The sequence below is a fragment of the Haliotis asinina genome, chromosome 5, assembly GCF_037392515.1.
Source record: "Haliotis asinina isolate JCU_RB_2024 chromosome 5, JCU_Hal_asi_v2, whole genome shotgun sequence".
NCBI lineage: Eukaryota > Metazoa > Mollusca > Gastropoda > Lepetellida > Haliotidae > Haliotis > Haliotis asinina.
Window position 1 is genome coordinate 10,574,441 of NC_090284.1, and position 25,503 is coordinate 10,599,943.

At 38.2% G+C, this 25,503-nt stretch overlaps 3 protein-coding genes across 4 annotated transcripts in view; 1 reads left to right on the top strand and 2 right to left on the bottom strand.

The window, feature by feature from the left end:
- Nucleotides 1-1,809, bottom strand: part of LOC137283693 (tetraspanin-5-like) — a 32,360-nt gene extending 30,551 nt beyond the window's left edge. Inside the window, exon 1 of the mRNA XM_067815347.1 lies at nt 1,526-1,809. Within this exon, the coding sequence (XP_067671448.1) occupies nt 1,526-1,624 (99 nt within the window). The 5' untranslated portion in view covers nt 1,625-1,809. The remainder of the gene's footprint in view (nt 1-1,525) is intronic.
- Nucleotides 1,810-3,059: 1,250 nt separating this feature from the next.
- LOC137284628 (uncharacterized) lies at nt 3,060-9,307 on the top strand. The gene is made up of 2 exons (XM_067816520.1): nt 3,060-3,249; nt 3,682-9,307. Exons 1-2 carry the CDS (start codon nt 3,062-3,064, stop codon nt 3,989-3,991), a joined length of 498 nt encoding a protein of 165 aa, XP_067672621.1. The 5' UTR covers nt 3,060-3,061; the 3' UTR covers nt 3,992-9,307.
- A 6,819-nt stretch (nt 9,308-16,126) lies between these two features.
- LOC137284171 (probable helicase with zinc finger domain) overlaps nt 16,127-25,503 on the bottom strand; it is a 52,920-nt gene continuing 43,543 nt past the window's right edge. Inside the window, exons 17-24 of one of the 2 annotated variants that reach the window (XM_067815890.1) lie at nt 25,214-25,467; nt 24,411-24,529; nt 23,433-23,726; nt 23,193-23,300; nt 22,707-22,782; nt 22,119-22,314; nt 21,149-21,434; nt 16,127-19,997 (exon numbers count right to left, since the gene is read on the bottom strand). In XM_067815890.1, the coding sequence (XP_067671991.1) occupies nt 18,621-19,997; nt 21,149-21,434; nt 22,119-22,314; nt 22,707-22,782; nt 23,193-23,300; nt 23,433-23,726; nt 24,411-24,529; nt 25,214-25,467 (2,710 nt within the window). In that variant the 3' untranslated portion in view covers nt 16,127-18,620. The remainder of the gene's footprint in view (nt 19,998-21,148; nt 21,435-22,118; nt 22,315-22,706; nt 22,783-23,192; nt 23,301-23,432; nt 23,727-24,410; nt 24,530-25,213; nt 25,468-25,503) is intronic. The other variant, XM_067815891.1, reaches the window with a different exon arrangement.

Below are 25,503 nucleotides of genomic sequence, written 5' to 3' on the forward strand. Positions count from 1 at the left end.
CAGTACAGATACTATTGGCCATTGCGATATTTTGAAAACAATTTAAAAAATGATTCAGACTTCTATTGATTTACAGTTCTATTTCAAGTCCATGATCTTATGAACTAGGCTTTAGCAGCAAACCTAACCATCAGTCAAACAATTATTACTTTAGAAAATCTATAAACAGTGAAACGCATCAAGATGGATTAACTTGATTAGTCTGCATGCAATGTGGAGACTTTTCTGCATTTTGGGGTGGTTTTTAAATAGATTTATTCACTTTTCATGAATGTTTTCTTTATACTCTCTGAACATAATGTTACTACAATAGAAACTAATATCATACTTTGATTGATGAAAAGATTGATTTGTAAAATACTGTGTGAAGGGGCAAAGAACAAAAACTGTGCTTTGATTTTGTGTCATGCTCTGGCAACAAATTATTACAGTTGAAAGAAACAAAAGATGGAACTGATCACAGCATCTCTTCTTAAAGATGACAAAGCTGGCATGAACATGTACAGTTCAGACCACCTAGAGTTGGATACTCTTTTTCTTATATTTTGTTTAAAGGCCAGTATTGTAAGGAATTTCAACATTTTTATGCACTGGAAGTTGAAAAATGTATTAAAGTCAAATGGTTTTATTCCACATTCTGCAAAAATGTTGAACACCTTCATCATATTCGACATTTACACAGGGTTTTGCTTGATTTTGGGGATCTTTGAAGTTGCTATCACAGCATTTGAATCAATGGACTCAACAACATACACCAACCCATAAGGTTAAGAATGACTGCATCTCATGGGTTACAAAGGAATCTTAGCACAGAGAATGTCTTTCAGTGCCAAAGACATTTTATGTGATTATTTGCTGTATAGGTTTTAACTTTTAAACAATGGTTACCCAGTACTTTTCTTCTGTGTTACTTGTACAGTTTACTCCATATCTGTTTCAACTCGCTGTACATATGGTAATTGGGAGACAAAATAATAATTTTGGAGGAAAAAAAGGGTAACAGTAAGAAAGTAAGTCAATACAATCCCAGGAGTTCTTTTGGAAATAAAAGAAATGTAATATAACATATTTGCAGTGAGAACGGTGTTTTAATTGAAATCAAATCTGACAACACCCAGACAATGGATTCATCTTAGATTAAAAATTGCTTTTGTCTGAGTTCAATAAGGTTATATCTGAGAAACAAACCTGCAACACAGGAAAAGAATGTGATAAGTCCATTATGTCTATCTATCATAAACTGTATCATAAACTAAATTATACAATACCATTTATAAATCAGCAGCAGCAAATGAGTTCACGAACAAAAGTCATGCATTTAATCAATTAGCATGCTAAATAATAGTGAATACTGGATGTAAAATCTGTCATACTTTGAAGTTCAATTAGTCTAAATTTGTCTATGATTCAATCGAGTGGGTCTTTTAAAACATGGGCTGAACTATAAGTGCATGCATCGATATGTGGTGAACTTTGGGACAAAAATATCAACGAGTGACAAACAAAATGGAATAAACAATCTTACCCAAAATATGACATTGAAAGTAAACATCAAATACTTGATGCATTTGCTGACTTCTGTTTTGTCCCTCCGTCTGCTCCGTCCTGATGTTTTTCGCGGCATTTTGCACCTTTTCCTACTGGAGACCACGCTCAAAATACATCCATGTTATACTATATACATCCTACACTCAAACCAACACGCTGTTGTGGCATGATCTGTCACATTTTCATAGATACTGGCCTAATATGAAACGACAAGTCCTGTCACCAACCTTTCACCTCCCTGCTTTTTGTTGTCTTTTAATCACCAATCTATTAACCTAACAACTGTTGTTAGATAAATGTTAATGGAGAAAGGTCTTCTGTCGACCAATATAAGTGAGCATGGAGGGGAAAGGGAAATATACTGGACAAAATAAGTTAGGGATATTGGTATTTTTACGACTGATATTTTATCAGTATGTCAATGAATAAATAAATCATCATTCATAATTTCAAAATTTACAAATATCCCTAACTATTTTTTGTCCTATATAAATGTAGATATTACAGTTCGACTTATTTCTTAACTAGAAGCATTTTACGCACCTTTTTTTTCTTCTGCTGCACTTAAATAATTTGAGCCTCTAAACATGCATGCATGCATGTAATAGCTTCGTGTTATATTGCAAATAAAACATATGCAACCACATATTAACAACATATTATGCCATACAGATTAATGTACAGTGTAAATTTACATGTATATAGATTACAATCGAACCTATGAAACAGAATACACAACGCACGTAATATACAGTGCATCAACTGATGCAAATTGCAATACGTTTGAATTGGCTTAGTATCATTGGGTATAGGCACAAAATCAAATATTAAATAAAATATTAATATTATGTACATACTATCCTTTCGAAGCTGTTCTACATCTATTAGCAGAAACTGAAACTGATGCAGACAGTAACGTCCAACGTATTCACGCAGACTACGGAGTTGGGAATAAACGATCGATCTTTGTAAAGTTCCCACTGAAAATGATAAGGACTAAAGACCTTCTTTTCTAGCTGTTCACACTCGCTGAAGATGAGAGTAGGACACGTAGAAAGGGTAATATCCGTGTCAAAGTCTGTTTGTGTTTACACAAATACTCCATTGATGACTTGATCGCACAAGTATATATATAATGTAATTCATGATTATTGACAAAACTTTGAATTGGTTCTTTATTTCTGTGATATATAAACCTTTTCAGGTTTACCAAAACGGACACTGTTCAGTATTTCTGAAAGTACCCTTAGTATTTATTTGGGTATTGATCAATTCTCGTCTGCAGCCTTCATGTCCATGGCTCAAGGCATACATATACCGTATTTGATTTGAAGTAATAAGTATGATTTAGGAACATAGTATTTGATTGAAATTGTTGAACCGCAAGAATACCCAGTTATTGTAAAGTGAAATATGTTATCAGATGGAAATGGTATGCATTGTATTCACATATCTGAGGCATCTGAAAAAATAACCTGTACTTTTACACCCACAAATACTTTTGTATACATAGATGACGTCACAGAGCAATATGGCAGCCTCCGATAAAACATCAACAAGTGGCACTGCTGCAAATGGACCTATCGAAAGATTACGTAAAGTGTCAAAGGAGGATGTATGCTTCAAGATATTGCCAGCACTCGGGGGAGTGAGTTACCAACTGTTTTCAGCGCACATCATGAATCCCAACTGTTTTCGGGAGTAAGTGATTTCGTGACTTTTGAGAAGGGCACTTGCTCGTATATCAGGGGAGATAACTTCCTTGATGATTTGTGAACTGACGGCTCTTGCCATAATTATGACAAACACATTACAATATTATCGTTCTTTCTAATGGAATATCTCAGAAATGTTCTTGAATTAGAGTTTACTGGAAAGGGAAAAATTGTTACAGTATTATGTGTCATTTATATATGGTATATCATTTACTATATCTCATTGTTCGTGAGCTATATCCAGATCTTGTCGCATGAATGCAAGTACTCTTTCAGTTTTTGCTAAACAGATTTTAAAAAGATAAGAATGTTCACAAAATTAATCAAATAGAGGACACACGTGTTCTAATATTATTTTGTGCTCCACCATAAAAAAATGGAAACTGAGTTTTGAATGAATTCTACATTTTGTTTTCAGCCTCTTTGATGACCATCATATTGTTGTAGCTAACAGCTTGTGGTTCCAGTCCCACATTGGAGTGGGCTTGTACATGTTTGGGAGCAAACATCTCCAACAAGTGTCTGTTCAAAGAAGAATTCTCTACAGTGTGTTTGGTTCATTCCTCTTCAACTTTGGATCTGTTTTGTTTTGGGCAACATGTAAAAGTCTGTTGTTCCCACAGCCTGTTGTAAGGACCATATTTGGTCTTGGGTCAGGATTTGTTCTGTTATTTATTGGCAGAGAATATGTTGAATACATTGATGCCAGGTTGTCTAAAGCTTCTTAACTTAGTACAGTAAACTACCTCTGTGGTCTAGTCGACATAATGAGTGCCAGTTGAGTGTTGTGTTGATGGTAATTGAGGATGAGGGTTTGTGTGGATTGCATTACATGTTCTACATGTCACATGCTGTTACATGTTTTAGAACAACAGATTTTGATATTTCTAATTTGCAATAACCAGTTTGCTAGTGTTTGAAATGTTTTTCATTATCAATGCAGTACCCAATATTTACAAGGGTGCATTGAAGAGGTATTGTTTGGTTGAAATCTGCTGTACTTATGTTTTAGTCTGCCAGCATATTTCTTTATTTTTTATGTTTCTTGTTATTTGTTGAATGTGCCTTCCTCTTTTATTTAGAAGTGCTCTGAATCTGGTGCATGGGATATATATCTTGGAGAGTATGTACAAATTAGCAAATCACCACACTTTTATATGTAGAAACATATATAGATATATTTGATGCTTGCATCAGTTATGTTCTCTTCTGAACAATTCATCTGGAAAATGATTATGAACTGCTAACTATATTAAGCATCCATTTCCATAAAATAACCACTTACAAAAGTAGATATTTTCTGATGAATAAAATTGTAAGAGACATAGTCATATTCAAATGTCGAAACTGAAACTGATTACTAGTATGCAGTGATATAGTATGTAAGTATATCATGCCTCTACTTATTGACTAACTTTTAACTGCTTCATTTGATGTACATGTATACAAGGTGTGACAAAGAGCTTGTGACCATCTGGAGGAATATACAGCGGTCTCCTTGTTGCAGTTTTCCATCATTTATCATATATATATATATATTTGCATGCAAAGGACTCATCGAAATTTAAAAAAATATACTTAGTAGTATTTATTGCATAACCTTAACCCTTTTTTAGGCCTGTATTTATAGCATATTATCTGAATTTTAGATGTTTGTCATGTTTGATTGGAATGAGAAAATACAGCATAAAGCCAGACCAGTTTTAGTTCTTGTTTTACAGATCTGCTGGTCATATTTTTTCAAGAGTAAGAAGGAAAAATGTATATATTTTCCCAATCGAAAAATAAAATCCTAATGTTATGACTGAGAGGAGCAAGACTTCGATTACACAAAGCAGTTTGTAGGACACTAAAACACAGGTATCTGTTTTCATAGACTTTAAACTGATTTTGCTCAAGATATTTGTGTGTGAAATCAATGCTTTGAACACCTCAGTGCGTGTAAACTTTAAAAACAATGCTTTTGAAAGACTCTGGTGAGTTCTTGCTTTGACTGGTGAATTTTAGTTATTTTTTCTTCTTCCCCATCATTCATTCCTTAAAGTTTTCTGTAAAACAAGACGTGAAATGGGCCTGGCCTTAGAAAAGTAACAAAGTAACAAGTTAAGTCTAGAGAAGGTATATTTATCTGTGTTTGTGTAATTTAGAGCACAAGCATGTACAGCTGAAACTTTCGTTCATATCAAGGACAAGATTTTCTTCAGGAGTTTACAAACTGCTGGAGCATTGAGAAAATGAAACAGCTCCTTTTTATCGCGTTTCTGTTCGTTTTGTACATGCCAAAATTTAGAAAATGAAACGGCTGCTCTTTATCATGTTTTTTTGTTTCATTTTAACAAAAATATAATTCATTTATATTTGGAGCATCATCTTTAATCCAGTATATTCTACCTGATGTTATATTATGATGAAAGCCAATGAGCTGCCATATGTACCATGTAGAAGTGACCTCACAGCACACGCTACCTTATCTCTAACTTTGCACAGAATATGTTGCACCTGAGCATGAAATCAGTAACAAATCAAAACATGTCTTCTGACAGTGATGACAACATGGCATGTATTTGTATTGAAACTTGTCAACTTTTTCAAACTATCACTCAAAAAATTCAGTAGAATCAGAAGACTGTTCTAATGACAAATGTTATGGCTTGGAAATGTATCCTTCTCAGTTGAAATTTGGAGAAAGAATCCATTTGACTTCATGATGTTCAAATTGTATTTGTGATAGCACATTGATATTGAGTCAAGTACTGGAGATATCACAACTGCTCCCTGTCATAAACATTAATATTGGTGTATTCTGATTGGATGTCTTTTTTCAGTGCAGTCTAAGTAAACTTAGTCTCAGTATTATTCCTTACACTCCTACACAGAGTCTAGCAAAACCTAGTAGGAGGTTGCATCAGATAACCTTTGAGCGACCTATCACCATCCAGTCAGACAGCCGAATGGATTTAACCAATCAGACAACAGCTGCTGTTTTGGGTTTGGTGGGACCTTCCAATGTCCTCAGTCACTGACACTGATCCCTCAACAAATGAACATCTGCACAAAAGACAATATTTCCGCAAGCTTACATACTGGAATATTGACTAAAAAGCTATTTTCAGCGACTGTTTACTCACTGTTGACAGTGTTATAGTGTGCTCCATGTACATCACCCGGAAGTGATCGTATGGAAAATGTATGTGCGAATGTCCACCTTCGCGATTTGGCCAGCTGTGTTCTGATTGGTCAGTCTCAAAGGTTACCTGGTCAGTCTCAAATGTTAGAGGAGTGTAATGAATAATACTTTTAGTGCAGTGTCATATGAACAGCATTCAAACGATGGTCTAGTGGTGACTAAGGTATATATGATGACAAATACACTTAATACACTGGATAAAGGAGGAAGGACAGTAGGAAATCCAAGCCCTTGAGTCTACATGGCAGTGTGTTTGGTTTTACACCGCATTAAGCAATATTCCAGCAATATCACCACAGGGGACACCAGAAATGGGTTTGAGTCTAGAAGGGTGATTGGGTTAGTTTAAGACACTGATTGAGATGGAGCTCTTGAACAATTATGCTTTAAATATTTAGCTCATTAAGTTTTAATATACTCATTTGTTGATTATGCACTGTTTCTGACTAATGAATATGTTGTCTGAAGATTTTATCCTAACCCTGCCTTTAGTGCCTGAATGTGGCGAGAAGAGATGTTTCATAGTCAACCATATTTTCTCAAATATTTTCAGTATTGCCCATCTATATTCACACACTACACTGCTGGAGGCACTAGAGTAGCATTGAGACCACAAATATTCCAGAGCACCTGCTTATCATTCCTGTTGTCTGTGTTACTGCCACAATCAATTTCTGTATATTACAACAGATAAGCTGATCCCATACATTACTGACCCCCTAACTTGACCCTTGAAGTCAGTATCCAAATGGTATGTCATTTTCTCTTGTTTGTTTGCACGAAACAATACAATGTAGTTTTCTTACTGGGCACCAGAAAAGAAAAAATTGTCAAAATTTTACATATCATAATCATAGATTAGCTGATGCTTTTCTATCGACTGCCATTTTTTGGCATTCACGGCTTATTTGGCTTACCCGAAGTATTATACAGAAGCTAGAATTGGGTTCAACAAATAGACAAAGAAGTTACTCTGGTAACTCGAGACATGTTATAAAACTGAACACATATCTCGAGTATTTGAAGTATGTCTGTGGTAACAAGAGGGCATTTGTATTAGTGTTAAAAGTTATATTTTCCAAAGACCGCAGTGCCAAAAGGACAGTGCAGGAGGAATGAAGTGAATTCAGCAACCAAAAACTGCATCTTAAGTCAAAGTTTGTTTTGGAAGTTGATATTGAGTGTATGGAATATAATTGGTGCATTTTCTACAAAAAAAAAGACAGAACTAATCAATGATCTCTATTTTTTTATTACTTTTTCCATATTTTGGATTACGCTGTGGACAAGAGGGCAATCTGGGCAAACGATGCCAGTGAACATTCAGTATAGCAAATCCAGGTAAGGGAAAATGGCTCTTTAATATCAGGGGTTTAGGCTTGTTATAATCAAAAATGTTTTTGAGAAAATGTGTATTTAAGAACCTCCTGTCCAACAACTTCTCTTTTCTCCTTGTAAGTTAGTTCTTGCCTAAATGATGTAATAACACCATCAATACTATAATAGTCAGAACAGTGTTAATGATCTGTGTTAATGACTATTACCTGTGCTAATGATTAAAGCCTACCCCATAAAATGAATGAGTCCCATGTCCATGATCTTATGGTCAGTAATGAATATTATTGAACAAACTAAATTCAAGCTGATGTGTAACACAGCTGTATTGGAACACAGGCAAACAGTAGCACAAATAGAGAGTATGACCAATCATCCAGTATGAGTCTCTCTGTTACGCATCCCTATTTGCGCTACAGTTGACCTGTGATTGGAACATGTCAATTACTAGAGAGAGTTGATACAGTTGTTAAGAGGTGTGTTATTAGGATGACATATAGGCCCCCATAAGGAATGGAAGGAATTACAGCAGATTTGTAAACAAATGCAGGCCACTCGCAAAACAATTGCAGTGATATCAGTAGTTTAGCTGCAATAACATACACACAACGCCCCTATCGGAAACAATGTCGGTAATACTTTAAACACGCTTGGCCATCTTCTGAGATTTCTTGGCTCAGTTCCATGATGTGTCGGTTACGTCCTGAAACTCACACATCAAAACATGGCGTCTCTGGAAGGAGGACCCATCTCTGTGAGTTTTGTTCTTAGTTTCTACTGTTTTCATTTTTATAATTATCCATCTTTGACCATCCGTGTTGAATGCGTTTAGGTATGAGGTGTTGTTGGAGCTATAGAATATTTTTTGAGGAAAGGATCGTCACTGCAAAAGAGCATCATAAGTCATGCCCCTGGATGCTTCCTATGTTCAGATGTAAACAACCTCAGGGGATCATGACTTATGATGCTCTTTTGCAGTGACAATCTGTTCCTTAAAAAATATTCTATAGTTCCTACAACATTGCATACCTAAACGCATTCAACATTCAAAGATGGATAATTATAAAAATGAAAACTGTAGAAACTATTGTACAACTATTGTGGGTTGCGTTTGTTTACATTGGAGATGCAATTCCTTCAAATTTGCCATAGAACCTTCAGTTACTTAGTGGGGCCTGATATATATTCGTGATATGTTTCAGAAGACTACAGTATTGAACATATTAGGCCCTGTCAGCTGATCAAAGCATAATATTGTTTGTTACTTTTACAGCAACTATTGGCTGTTCATATTAGCACATTCTTCATATTCTTCTATCAAAGTATATACAGATGTGTTAAGAAAACCACTTATGTTTGTCTATTTTCTTTCTTGTATTGGCTTGCCAATGTAAGTCTGTATTATTTTGTTGATTTTATGGAGTTTTAGCGTGCATACATATATATATATACATATACAGTGTTATACACAGATAGTTTGAATACTTATTAGTCTATTCAGAGAATAAATGTTTACTCTGCATTTTGTCACATTATGGTATGTTCTTGACTCTTTTTGATCACATCTTTTTTTTCGAATATCAAGTGCAGAGTACACAGTTGAAGTTAGAAGTGCTCAGATTTTGCATGTTATGTGTGGGATTACACTTTCTCAGTAAATTAGACATTCCAGTATGTTTTTAAGGTCAAATTCCATCTGGAATTCCAACACACACTCAGAGTTTTCACCTACTTTCACCTACACAAAGTCAGAGATCTAACCCACTCAGCCACCACATGTTGAGTTAGCAGTGACTGTACTTTACTGAGAATGCAACAAATATACTGAACCACATTTTTTTAACCAAATGCAATATTTTATTCTTACAAAATGGTGGTTTGTTATGATTGTATTGTTTTGTAAACATGTTTTTCAGTCCAAATTGACAGTAATTATCAACATCAGTGTTTTTCTGATGAAAAAACATATCGACCAAACGCTCCTAAAAAGATAGACATGATCAAAGGTTCCATGTGACGTTTGTGAAACTGAACATACACATGCATATCGTGACAACCCTAGCAATGAATCAAAGTCCCAAACTCACCTGAAATCATTTTTGTTTTGACACAATCACCATGGCACGAATAATGAAGATCAGAGGAACCAAGTCTTTGGATGATTGCAAGTTGACCACACTGCACACACACTGACCACACAATCATTTTAATGGTCATGATATGACAATTCACCGACTGCTGGAGTGTTATCAGGTCACTAACAGCATCCAAGACTGTCCAAGCAGTGGGCAACCTTCAGTAACGTCACGTCAAAACTGACAGATTGTGTGGCAACATCTGCAGGGTTGCTTCCCCACAGCGACAGAAAGAGCAAGACAGACCACTGGGACTTACAACTGACCCATCAGTGCAGATACAGTGCATCAACATTTGCACAGAAGAAACCTCTTCTTTCACAAATCATATCATTGTCCTGTCCTTACAGCTCACTGCCACACAAACCGAATGTAATGGGTAAATCAGCATCAAACAGGTGTTATCGACAGTGGAGAACTAATTTTTTTCTCATGAAAGTCAACATTGTGTTTTGACAGTCTATGGCAGAGTGAGAGTATGACGAAGACATGGGGAACAAGTCTTCCAATGTTTAGTGTGTTGTTAAAAGAGATTCATGGGGTGGTCCAAGCATTATGGTGTATGGTGCAGTCAGTCTGAACCAGTTAGTGGACACCATTGTGTTCCAGAATCTTAGTCCAGGATGAGGAAGTGATGTGACAGTTTTTCGCTACATTGACCAAGTCATAATACCTGACATTATATCACATTTTGGACGTTACAGAAATCACATCTTCCAACAAAGCAACAGTTGTGCCCATACTGTCAGAGTAACACTGACTCCCTGAAACAACATGGCTTTCAAAATCTACAATAGCCTACACCCAATCTTGATTTGAGTCCAGTAGACAAGATACAAAGAAGACTAAAACTGCTGCAGGACTCATTTAGGCATTTCAAAGAGTATGGACCCTAAGTGCCTATGGCCTTCGTCAAGCGGCTAATTTATTTCATGTACAAACAATGCAATGCTTTCATTGATGCCCCTAGAGTCCACACACTGGACTGAAAATTCCGTTATCTTAATGCTACCATTTTGGATGATTTTGTGAGTGTGAACTCTAAATGTGATTTCCAAAATGTGTTAACAATAGTTGCCAGGTTGCCTGTTTTGATTATTATTGTGAATTAAAGGGTGTGCTTTAACTCATTAAGCCCGAGAGCCACTTCACTGCCCAACACCTGGAACCCTGTGCTGATTGTCTGGCTGGATGTGGTGAGACTAATTAGGGCTATTCATGCCTGATATCCCTGGCAGGTTTCGGAGATTACAGGAAGCTGTCTCATCATACGATTGTTTAATTGCGTTGTAGAGATATATGATGAAAGAAAGCAGGTGTGAATACATGTCATATATGTAACGTTTTACGTAATTTTATTGTACTTTCTCTTGTAGACTTTTGGAGGCGTGTACATATGTATTTTCTTATTCTATTTTTCCTAATTTTCTTTGTATGTAAGACATACTTAAACAAATTGTCCCTCTCATATTGTGTGAGGTTAAATTGTTCAAAACATCTATGTCAGTGGCAGTAAAGAAGAATTTATGCACATGCTTAATAATCTTCTATGAAAAAAGCATTTTCGCTGATACATTGCTAGTGTATACTGAATATTTTAAGGAAAGTACTAATAAGCTAGTCTGTGATTTACATGGAGCAGATTCTCAGTTTGTCACTTTGGTTCATCTAGATTTAACTCAGCAAATATACGTTATCATATGACCATACATGTATACATATTGTATAATACTATTCCTTGCACATATATAAGACAAATGGTCATGGGATGGGGTGTCATCAAAGTTCCTGAATAGGACGTTTTGTATCTCAACTGTTCAATACAGTGGCTGATTGATTATCTATGACCAATCGTATCATGAGATACCAGTCAAATAGGAAATGACAGGTGATGGGGCGTGGGCTAAATTTCTGAAGAGCATGTTTGGTCATAAGACAGCTTGGATACAGATTGATTAGAGGCTAGGTCGCTGACCAATCGATATGCTGGATTTCGGCTTTATCAACTCTAGCTAACATGAAAAAGTTTGTGTATTGTGAACATACATAATCGTAAGGATGCATGAAATATACACACAGGACTAACAAGCATGTTGGCGAGTCTGTTTTTCCTTAAAGCTCTCAAAGCACTACAATCTGATCATTATTATCCCAGATAGCCCAATCCAACCATTGAGTAGAGATAGCATTTATTTGCATATACATTTTGCGCACACTACTTGTACATCAAACATAAAGACTTGAACATTTCAATATAATCTGCACATTGTTATGAATGAATATATGAATATATATTTCAAATACATGTATTATAGAATTCAAAAAGACACTGATTTATTATAATGTATACACTTGCAGTTGAATCCCCTCCAAAATTTATGAAGAATGCATATTTGCTTTGAATGTGAATGAGGTTCAGAAGATTGATAATGGACGTGTCTCCATAAAACAGGTCCAATACGCATTAGTTTGTTTTACACTTGTCACGGGACAAAACTTTACCTGGACATGCATTCTGCCAGAGGCTGTTATTTCGAGGTTGAAAGAGGTGTTCAAATATCTTATTAATGTTGTCTGATTGAATAATTATACGCATGTGTATCAATTCTGTAACTGATATATTATCCTCTTCTTACTGACGATGGATCTGATACATGTGATAATTACACTGATAATTAGTAAATTAAATTAGTAACTTGGTTTATTTCAAATCTATACGAACATGGGTGTAATACAATATTGCTATATATGTCTACGATTCATTATATAAACTATTATGCCGAATGAATGAATGAATGATTTAATTTAGAAGACGGTTTTGTAACACTGTCACTGTTAATTCAATCAATATGCAAAAATAGTATTTTAGTATTCACTCCCAAAGATGAGTAACAAACACTTACCTCCTGTTACAACATCTCATAATCCCCATTTTCGCAGATGTGTGTTAATTTACCTGTATAAACCCATGACATTGCTAGCAATTGTTATCAAAACACTTTAAGACCCGTGAAGGTCCCGGGGTAGAATGGGCCTTCAGCAACCCATGCTTGCCATAAAAGGTGACTATGCTTGTCGAAACAGCGACTAATGGTGACTTGGTTGACACATGTTATCGGTTCCCAATTGCGCTGATCGATGCTGATGTTGTTGGTCACTGGATTATCTGGTCCAGACTCGATTATTTATAGACTTCCGCCATATAGCTGGAATATTGCTGTGTTTGCCGTAAAACTAAACTCACTCACTCTTCTGATTAACACAGAAAGTAACCTCTTTCATAAGAAAAGCTAATCTTTGATCAGTACTACTAAATTCATTGAAATAATAGGTACAGTATGAATATAAAATGTAAAATGCACATGTGAGTCTCTCGCTGAATGAGAGGTGCTTTGTACTGATGACCATGTGCGGCTCTCACTGAATAAGAGGTGCTTCTTATTACCGCCCATACGCGGCTTTCGCTGTGAGAAGCTAATTAATTTGCCACACATACGTGTCTCTCGGCCTTAATGAGTTAAGAAACTTCTGTCGGTGCGACATTTCTTTCGTGGTTCAGTGGATGACATGTTCTATCAAGTCATGAGTTTCAGCGTCAGGGTGCAGTTTTCTGTCACCCACTTTGTATATGGACCAGTCAGTAGATAACTTATGTAACCAATCTGATTAACTGAACTCACTTTCATCAATATACAGGTGTTAACACCAATGAACAGACCCCAATAGATGAAAAATGTGACACAACATGAGCTCACGTGACCTTCAATCAGGTGAGTTAAAACTGGGTAAGTTTTATCAACATTGTAAAGGCTTTGTGCACTTCCGGTAAAACAATCTTTTTCCACAGTTCGAGGATGACCTTTGCAAGACGTGTCAGTGTGTGAAAAAATATACCCTGGGTTATGACATACCAGAGATATCACTGTACTGAACTGTTTTAGTAAATAGAGGGAAACTGCAGCCATGCCAGCATTCAAATTCAGGCAAAGCTTTAAAGATGTGACTTCACATGGAGATGCTGATTCAGCATTTACCAAATGGTTTATTTCCACGAGGCAAGTTTGTTTACCACTGCTTTGAACAGGCTTCAGTCACATCTTAGTGGTTCAGCTTGCCTTCAGTGTTTTGGGTCAGAGACAAACCTTATTAACAAGATGTAGATGAACCTGGTTCGAACTCACAATCCAAGGTCTCTGGTGTGCTTGTGAGAGGCAACTCTTTGCGCAAATTACATCGTCTGGGACAACTGAGCCATCCATGCCTGCTCCATGAGAGCATAAATGCAGTAACAACAAAACATGCATTTAAGATTGCAGAGTTTAACACTTTAATACCACTCCATATAATAGCATAGGTAGGAATATACAGTTATGTTAACATTAGCAACTACAAGCTAGGATGGTGCAGCAATCCTAACATTTTGCCCAGCACTCTCTGCTGAATGCACTTCCCACTGGCAGTATGAAGGAACTATTCTCTAAAGTCTATACATGATATTGGGCTAAATAGCACTATCTGTATACTGTAATAATCAACAGCTTGCCCTGTCTCAATAACTATTGCCATACAACATGAAATTTTTATCAACAGATATACATCAACTGGATGTCTGTTTCAAAACAATTTTCAGTGTTTTAAGATTTTGAATTAATGATTGATTCCAGGCCATGGCCATAACACCGAGACAAAGGTGAACATGATGTCATTAACTTCTTTACACTAGCACATGCTGTCTATGCCCTTACACAATGACCAGTATTTTGGGACTTGTACCCAACAGAGGAGCCAGGAAAATGGCCGCCACACCTAAAAGCAAATTTGAAAGATTATATGTACATATAACGTTAAAACAAACCCAAACCATTAGTGTTCTATTTGTAATGTAGGTCAAGACCACGAACAGTGGATACTGTCGGATCTCTTTTGCCACAGGTTCAACACTCTTAAACCCCACAGTAAAACACACACACCACTCCGGAATGATTCCTGTAAACCTCTCAGCCAATCCAACATGTATGTGACCAAAATCAAGCCAATCAGCAGCAATGGAATATTTGACTGTCATTAATATTACTCTTATAATACATTCAAGAAATGACACCCAAGTTTCCACTTAAACTGCTCAAGGCCATGATTTTGACAGTTCACATACCGATAGGCTGTATCTTGAGCATTAATAATGTGCCTGTATTTTTATTCAAATAATGGACCCTTATGAGGGCTTATCCAATTCAACCTCTCTTTTCTATGGTGACAGCCTCCAGTTTCCATAGTGACCAGCATCAGTTGCCAGGGGTTACAAAAGGTGGTGAATTGTGATGTATATATGGATGATAAGAGGCAATTCTTCTGTCTTCAGCTAATCCCTCAAACCTTTCTTATTGCTAAACTGAATTTATACATCTAACTTTCCAAGTAACAGACACAAAATGATTATAAAAGGTATGTTCTGCCTGTGCAATTTCATTCATAAAGGCCTTGAATTTGTTGCACCCAAATATGTATCAAGTTAACATAAACTATGAGAGGAGGCCACAGTAAGATAAAGAAATAGCATCTCTACTTTTCAAACAGTCACCTCACTGTAATACAAACAAATGGCTGCACCTTCAATAACAAAACTTACAGTTCTCAGAGATGGCTGAACTCACTACACTTAACACCCTAGCTTGACAAATGTATCAAAAATACTTTTCAAATTGTCATTAAATATATTTATGCTATCACAAGTAGATTTTCAACTCAGATTTAAATAGTACACTTAATTATGTGTACAGCACTTTAAATATCAGAGTTGTTCTTACCACTAAACGGTCAATCCATAAACTGGCAATAATACCAAAAGTTAAAGTTCTATTTCACACAAGTGTACTTGTGTACTGACAATCTGACCATGACATAATTAACCTGGTTTCAAACTTTGTACCGGACTGTTTATTCTTGATGCCTAGTCCATTACAGTATTATTCAGTACAGGAATGTTAATCCAATGTGTCTCCCTGTACTGACATCATTCGTAGTAACGTATTTGAAACAATGGAGTTATCTCCCCTGAATCATGGGATTACCAAATGAAAGAAATATAAGAATATTTTGTCATGTTATGAAAATGAAGATAAAACTGTCAATTCTGAGACTGACCAGATTAAAATAGATAAATACATATTCAAATGAGAAAAACATCAAAAACATCAAAACTACAGCTGCTGTAATGAATGTTTTATACCGTAGAGCAGAAATGGACCTATATTACATTCAGAAAGGTCTTAAACCAGTAATCCAGTAGGTAGTAAACCAGTTTATAGACTGTACATTCTAAAGCCATGATCAGTAGTATGGGCTACATGGTATAAGAGGCAAGAAATTTACAATTGTTGTTAAATATCAAAGCAGGGAGACAAAGATTAGATAAAGCTCTCAGTTTATACAAATAATGCTTTGCTGTGAGTTTTACAACATCCCATAAAATATTCCCTGACTGAGGCAGTTCCCTGAACATCACCTGTTTTCAAGAAAGTGACAAAACAGCTTTCAAAACTCCCATACTTGAACACAGTCTCAGAGTACTTAGAGTAGAGTTTGTATATAGGCCACAGATTTCACTTATTTAGAGATACAATGTATGATGAACATATTATTGTTTGTCCATAATATTCTCAATTTGAAAATTAAGATGTACACGCTTTACAGTTCTAAGGGAGACAACTCAACTCTATCACAGGTCAGGGTCATCCAGTGGTTTGTTTCTTCCACTATTCGCGACATGGGTACTGAGTGAAGACCATTTCTGGTGTCCCCCAACTGTGAAGTGTTAAAGTGGTGTGAAACCAAACTGACTCACTCAAACAGCAGTTGTCACTCATCTTGCCGCCAAACTGATGATGTTCAGGGTGCTGCCTCTCCTTTACCCAAGCCCTGTGAACGCTCTACATGCTCAAAAAGGAGTCACATGTTATTATGCTATTGTGTCCTGAATGCAATAATCCTCTTTTGCTGCATCACCCACAAGCCTACACAATCCATGGTTTCAAGTCACGACACCAAAAGCTGAAAGTGACTGTGAGAATATATCTGACAATGAAAATATCTCCGACATGACTGGATGTAGGAAATGCCAATTGTTTAGTCTCATGATGTACAATTAGACAAATCAACTCTTATTGAGGCAAAACTGATTTGATACCATGTTGATTTGTGTAGCTGCCTTTTGATATTGTCACACTGAAATTGATAAACAAGATGGACTTGTTCTTATTTTAGGTATCAAAATACTCATCTTTCCATACATGATATTGTCTTTCATGCACTTGTTCAGAATCAGGCAGTTTTTCACAAGTAACGTTAACAAATAGTAACCCAGCAAATTACGTTTGTACTGTCAGAGACAGATTCTTCCTCTCCTGCAAGAGACTTCACTACATCAGACAAGAAATTGATTAATGAAGCTACATCTAATCCTAATCAGACTAAGAGAAATAATTAAACATTATTACCTTCACTACACCTAGACAGGCTGTTGTCACAAGGCAACTAATACTCTTGAGCCAAGATGGTGGCTACAAAACATGCAGTCTGATTCACAAAAACAACAAACAGTTATCACAATTTTAACTTGTACTTCTAATACAAAGCCAGTTGGGCAGTTTTCTGTGAATTGTTATGTGCAAAAACAAGCAAGAAATTAAACTCTTAATGTCTCATCTTACGGTTTCCATAACAACAGTAAATAAATCTTATCTTTGATGACACTCATTTCATTTCTGACAATGGAAAATGTCACAGATATTCACAGCCATAGCTTAACAACACAAGTAATTATGATGAACATGAATGTCCCATCTCTGTATATTACACACAGAAATGGACAACAGAGCATAATCAAAAAACACTTGCTTGGAGACACAGGGACAGACAATATAACAATTGCACTATCTTCGAGAGAAAACAGTGACTGATAAACTCAAACACAAAAACATCATCACTGTCGTTTGTAAGATTTACTTCTAATTCATGAAACTATATATGCTTATTCTGAGTCTGACTTTGCGTCAGTTTCTGAAGGCGATCATGATTGTTCATAAATAGAATCCTCAGGGAAAATCCAGCCAAATATCATCCTATTATGTTGTTCCAAACTTCCGATGTAAAACCTGAAATGGTTGGGTGTAATAATTAATACAAAATAGACACGTTCTTCATGAAACACAACAGTCAATGGAACTAATATGTTATCTAACAAAATAACCTTGAATCCAACTGGATGCTTTGTTAGCATGACAGATGATGTCTGTCTGCTCACTGTCATAGGAACAACATCATGGTGACAATACACTCACATGGCTACCAGGAAATATACAGGAGGAAATATACAGAAAGCACTACATGTCTCAGGCAAGAGAGTGAAAAGCCAAGAAACTAGTCTAACAAGCACTTGAATGTACCCTTGCTCTGACACATACATGGAGAACCAAGGGCTGTACCTACAAAGCAAAAATCTACATGTCTCTCATGATCCTGTGTCCAACATTTAAGAAATAAAATTATTTAATTTTGCTGGTGATCGAGTTGAAACAATGCCTTCTGAACAGGATCATGCCTGTCCAACTGCCATATTGTTACAGATGAGTCAGTTTGTATGAATGGAAATGTAAGATGGAGGACCGATAAGTCCCTGGTCTGCTAGAACACAGGAGCTGATGTTTAGTAACGAGGATAGCGATGATGCTGAGGGGAGGAGGACTCAATATTAAGACTCTTGAGGATGCCAAATGGGTCCATCTCCATCTCGGTGCCTGGAGTGATGAAGCCAGATGGAGTTCGAGGAGTTTGAGGTTCGATCAAAGGAGATGTGTCCATATTTGACCCATTTCTTGAGGCAGGGGCAGGAGGCAATGGTGGCTTCCTGAGGACTCCTGCATATGACAACTTTTCTCCATTCTGGCTCCCAGCTGATGAAGGTTCTGCACCGTTGTCTGATTGGTCCTGCCCATTGTTCAAGTTGAGCTGGAGTTTAGTGAGTGAAGACAGGCGACTCTGACCATTGAGTTCCCCGGGCTTATTTTTCGGCAGTGGTTCCTCTTCCTCTTTTTTCTCCTCAATGCTTTCCTCAATCATCCTCACCAAGTCTGTGATCTCAGTGGGAGTTGGCAGGTCATCGCTGAACTGACGACTGAACCCTGTTTTCAGTTTCAATTGCTTTCTTGCTTGTTTCTTATTTGAAACAACATTCAGATTGTCTCTGTTGTTAATCTTTTCCACTTTGTTGTTGTCTGGCATTTTCCCATAGTTTGCAGGACTGTAGGGTCTCTCAGATAGCGGGGTCGACCTCCTCTCTTCCCGCCTGTCCTCAGGGGGTGGAGTGGAGGGAGTGCCACTCTTTGACCCTACTTCTTTCCCTTCTGTGTTCAGGAGGTGAGCAGGCACATGTTTCACTCCTGGCATCAGCTGAATCTTCTGTCCCAATACAGACGGTGATGACCGATCCTCCGACCTGCTCCTCATCTCAGCGTCTTCCATTGGTGTAGGAGTGGACACATTAGAGTTGGATCCAGAAGAAGGCCCCGAGCTCTGACCTCGCTCTACTGCCTGAGGCCCTGAGGGGTGACCATAGGGCAATACTGGACCATAGGGAGCAAAGCGGGGGCCTTGAGGCATGAACGGAGGCTGATGAACAGACAGTCTGTGAGGGTGATGTTCATCCCCGACGTAGAAGTATGGATGATGCTGGAACATGGGATGGTGGTAATATGGTGGATAAGACATGGGCATCCGAGGCGGCAGATACACCATCATGCGACCTTTGGGCTGCTTGTAGAATGTCTTCATGTGGGATGGAGGATGATCCCCTTGTTTGGCTCCATCTGGTGAGTTCTTGCCATGTTCTGGTCGACCACGCATGCCATGATTGGCTGGGGGCATGGGTGCAGCTCTGGTTGTGACTGTCTTGGGTGAACTGGATCTTCCACTAACTGGGCTGCCCTGACGGTGAGGGATGTACGGCCGGTAGACCATGGGGCTGAAGAAGCCAGGGTGGTACATGGGCATCGGGTAGTATGGCATCACGGGAGGCTGGTACATCTGTAACAGGGGACAGGGAACAATGTGAAGGTTGGTGAGTAGGGGCTTAAGATAGTAGGTGTAAGACAGTGGGTGCGAGAGAGCAGGTCAGATAGTGGGTGAAATAGTGAATGTCAGATAGTGGGCAAGACATAGCATGCTAGAAATCTGGTGAAATAGTGTCACATTATGGGTGAGATGCTGAATGTTATAGAATGGATAAGATATTGCATGTCAGATAGTGGGCGAGATAGTAGTGTACAATACAGGTTGGTTGTGCATGGCATACTGCATGTCAGATAGTGGGGGTACAACATGGGTGAAATCGTGGCATTGTGCATGTCAGATAGTGGGGGTACAACATGGGTGAAATCGTGGCATTGTGCATGTCAGATAGTGGGGGTACAATATGGGTGAAATCGTGGCATTGTGCATGTCAGATAGTGGGGGTACAACATGGGTGAAATCGTGGCATTGTGCATGTCAGATAGTGGGGGTACAATATGGGTGAAATCGTGGCATTGTGCATGTCAGATAGTGGGGGTACAACATGGGTGAAATCGTGGCATTGTGCATGTCAGATAGTGGGCGAGATAGTAGTGTACAATACAGGTTGGTTGTGCATGGCATACTGCATGTCAGATAGTGGGGGTACAACATGGGTGAAATCGTGGCATTGTGCATGTCAGAGAGTTGGTGAGATAGTGAGTGTACAATATGTGATGGTTGTAGGGTGGCATAGTGCATGTCAGACAGTAGGTGAGATTGTACAATATGGGTTGCCTGTGGGTGGCATAGTGCATATTAGATAGTGGATGTGGTTTTGAGAGTGCAGTTTAAGTTAGTGATTGTGAGCTAGTGCATGAACAGTGGGTTAAGAAATTGGAAAATTATTAACAATGATATTAATTCTTAGAATACTACCTCTACCACTAGATGACCTTTTTTTCATGAAACTTGTTTCTAAATCAACAGGTATAAATTGAATGCAAATCAAGTTGATGGTTTTGCAACCATGATCTAATTTACCAATATTTTTGGATGCATGCTTTTATCAACAATGACAGCAAGTAAGCAAATACTGCAAAGCACTAGATCAACAATTTTCTATTAGCATTTTATAGAGAATATATATACAAAAAATATAAGCCAGACAGAAGGTTTGTACCAACCGGCTGAATGACAGAGTGTCCATATGACGTTGTCATGGGATGGTATGGACTGAGGTGCTGCCAGGGCATGTTGTGGTGAATCCCTTGGAGGAACTGGCCTGCTGCATCAACTGCTGACTGGGAGCTGTGGAACAAACGGTTCGGGACAAACTCTGGAGCAAGGGGATTCAGGACGTATGTTTTGGTCATCTCCGCACCATCCAGTTGTGAGCGAAGACTCGCCCATGTCATGCCATGGAAGCTGCTGCTTTTGTTGCATATCTCCAGATAGTACTCCCACACTTTCCTGTGGAGAGCAACATGGGATAGTGAGCACAGGATTATGACAAACCTAAGGATGGTGTTGGATGCTTGCATTTCAAAATACAAATCAAACACCATCCCCATATAACTGAAATATCGACACCTGTCAGAATGAGTGTTCCATGAGTGCCATTAGGTACAGAACCCTTGAAGATCCATGGTAGAATAGGTCTTCAGCAACCCCTGCATGCCACAAAAGGTGACTACGCTTGTCACAACTAAAGGCAACTAAAGGGATCAGGTGATCAGACTTGGTTGACACATGTCATCAGTTCCCAATTGTGCAGATCAATCCTTGTGCTGTTGATCACTGGATTGTCTGGTCCAGACTCCATTATTTACAGACCAAAGCTGTATAGCTGGAATATTGCTGAGTGCAGCATAAAACAAATCTCACTCACTTACTCACAGCCTTCTGTAAACAAGGAAATAATGATGTCCACAATAACTACATAATTAATCACTAACATACAGCAAAATGTAGACAACAATAAGAAATCAGTTACATGGTTTGTCCAATAGTACAACACTGTCTGTTCTATAATAAGTTAATAGTGACAGTGAGCTTAGGTTTTTCTGGTTTATGAGAAAACAGAATTCTTTTAGTTTAATTACCTGTGATTAAAAGCCACGTGATCACTTGAAATATATTTATTACTTTACACACCTGCACTTGCCAACAAGGCAGAGGGAGACTGGATCGCCAACAACAACAACGAGAGACTGAGCCCGAGTGATGGCTGTATTGAGGAGCTTCACATTCGACAAGAAGCCATAGTCCATTAGATCCTCAACACTTGTGTCTGAACGGCAAGTGTGGCGTGTCCGTACTGTGCTCAAGATGATCACACGATACTGTTTGCCTGAATAACAATATCAACAATGTGTTGGTACAAAAGATCAAAAGCAATGTTTCTACTGCAGAATGTTAGATTTAGCACTCAAGCAATTCTGCGTTAAAGGAGAAGATTTATTTAGATTTAGCATTAGATGCTGATGATATTCCGACATCAGGTCGGCCATCACATTCAGAGGAAGCCCAGACATTTTTAATTTCAGGAAGGCTTTCATTATACCCCTGAAAAACTTTGTGATAAAAAAGTTGAGAAAAAGCACAATTTTTTAAATTGCGGAATGAACTTTTACACAAGGTTACTTTTATGAAAGACTGGACAGCTGCAGATGTCAGCTTTTCATGCTTTACTCCTCAACACAACAGGAGTCAAGGGTTAGGTCACCTGGAGCTGATTCTTACCCTGCACGTTGAGCACTCGCTCCACAGAAATATTGAACATCTTCTTCTTCCTCATCTCTGCTCGAATTCGGATAACCTAAAATTAAGAAAAGAGAAAAGTATTCTTCAGCCAATGAGCTTCACATGTTGTCATCTTTGTGTAAAGGCAGGTTTAGAAACACACAAACTGTTTATACAGTTTACTACCAAATGGCATTTCTCCATGCTTTTTGCAAATAATTCAGCTTTAGTCAAGCCATTTACCATGCATAACATTTACCACAACTGAGTGAGTTAGTATGGTTTCATGGCAAATCTAGCAATATTCCAGGAATATCACGATGGAGGAAACCAGAACTGGGTTTCACACATTGTACACATGTGGAAAACCGAATACAGGTCTTGGCGTGGTGCACGTAAGAATTTAAGAGTTGCACTTTTGCTTCAAGCTGCTATTAATATAATAATCCTGACTGTATTTCAAATGCCCAACTTTGGCTGTCTTACCTGGTCCGAGTATGGAGCTACAACCCCAATGCCACCCTCCTCAATGGGACCCCAGTCTTCGGGCCATTTCTTCACTAGTTCATCAACTCTTTCAACAATTTCGTAGACCTGTTGGACAAAATATATAGACAATGTTTAACCATATCCGTCAACTGTCTGTAAAGTAAATTAATCATATTTCTTCAGCTGGTAATGTTTTCTGTAATCCACTTCATCCACAAGTTATCTCCCTTGCCTCACCTCTGAGTTGTTGTAAAAGCCTGTGCTGTTGGCATGCTGGATCTCTTCTCCTTTTGCAGCATAGAAGGTGAGTGGGTAGTGGCTGTTGTGAGCTGTCAGCTTCCCACTGGCAATCAGTTTATTGTCATAGAACAGCTCAGATGTGAAGTCCACAATGGCGGAGTGTGACCTGTAGTTCTCACACAGCATGATCTTACAGGCTGATTCAGCTGGGTAGAGCTCATACAGACGCTCAAGGAGGGAGGAGTGGAACCCCTGCTGCCGAGTGTAGTCTGAGTACACCTCAGGACTTAGCTGCAACAGTCATCCACTGAGAGTTGAGTTTATGCTACTTTTACCACTTCTCTAACCAAGTCTGACTTCGTAAGTGACTTAGCAAGTGAAATACCTACTGAGTAAGTAAGTGGGTAAGTTTGAATGAGTGAGTTGAGTTTCACCCCACACTCAGCAATATTCCAGCTATATATGGCAGTGGTTTGTAAATTTTTTAATCGTGTTTGGACCAGGCAATCCATTGATCAACATCATGAGCATCCATCTAAGCTATTGGGAACTGAAGATGTGAGTCAATCAAGTAAGTGTGCCTGACCACCCGATCGCATTTATCACCTCGTATGATAAGCAAGGGTTACTGAAAATCAATTCTAACCCGTATCTTCACGGGTATAGCAGAAAAGACAAACAGCATTGCACTTAACAGCAATAATAGACTTAGCAGTGGAATGATTTAGCGAGTGGCTTACTGACTGCAAGATTTAGAGACTACAGGGAGAAAAAACTTAGCGAGTGACCTTTTGAGTGAAAAACTTAAGTGAATAGCTTTTTGTGAGAAATATATAAACCAAACACTCAGAGAGTTTTTGTGTTGTATACAAAGCAGTTTTGTGAGCGAAATATTAACAACAGAAAAAGTCAGAACTAAGTTAGTGACAGATTAATAATTCACTTAGTGTGGAAGAGACGTAGTGGATAACAAACCTGCATGTGATCCCCTGCCAGTACAATTCTGGTGGATTCTCCTGCCATGGAGAGAGGTATGAGAGTCTCACTCTCTAGAGCCTGTGCTGCCTCGTCTATGAAGATGTGGGTGAAGAAGCCTGGGGCACAGAGAACAAACCTCATCACTAATTGATGTACAGCATAAGTAATAACACAGCTCCAACAAGACATCCCTGTCAAGCCTGAACAAGGCAAATGGTGGTAACTAGCTAGTAAAGCTGTTGTCCTCTTGTTGACTGCTGGTGGGATAGCCAAGTGGTTGAAGTGTTCGCTCGTCACGCCAAAGGCCCAGGTTCGATCCCTACATGGGTATAATGTATGAATCCCATATCTGTGGTCTCCCACCATGATATTGCTGGAATATTGCTAAAAGTGGCATAAAACTGGAAACCTGGGGTTTCCAAGTTAAGACAGGTCCAAGACAACCTGCAGTTGTGATAAGCTGTGACATGGCTGGTTATATCATTCCCAAACTCTATCAATATTAATAACTTTGTTTCCTGTATACTAAGTACAAGAGTATACAGCTGACCTTGAACTACTAAACAGGAATTAGTACAACCTGATAATTTTATATTACAATTCATGATCTGAAAGACTAATGACAGTAATAGGACCAACAAGGTCATCTTAATGTTTGAAATAGCACACAACATGACAATCTCCTCCTTAGCCTGTGAAAACAGTTACTGACAAACTGTTTAAACAATAACTTTCTACTCAGATATGTTTAACATTGCCATATTGTGGAATCTGCAGATGCTGCTATATATTCTGCTCACCTGGTGGTAGGTCAAGGTCACTAACGTATCGCGATGTGCTGAGCGTGGTAATGACTATCCTGTGTTTCTCCAAGTCCTCCAGCTCGGGATATCTGAACAGCCCTGCGGACTTGTCCCATAGACAATAATCCAGGACAATGTCAGACACTGTCTGCACCCATCGAAGTCGGTACAGCACACGGAGCGGCTTTGCTTCTGGGTGGTTGTCTTCCACATAAGGATGAAAGAACTCTCGGATGTAGAGATCTGCAGCACTACATCACAGCCGAAGAATATCACAGTATTAGCTT

Bases quoted from the DNA above. Each gene is read 5' to 3' on its own strand.
- LOC137284628 (XM_067816520.1), top strand. From the start codon at position 3,062: ATGACGTCACAGAGCAATATGGCAGCCTCCGATAAAACATCAACAAGT. The intron at 3,250-3,681 runs GTAAGTGATTTC...TTTTGTTTTCAG, and splicing joins AATCCCAACTGTTTTCGGGA to CCTCTTTGATGACCATCATA.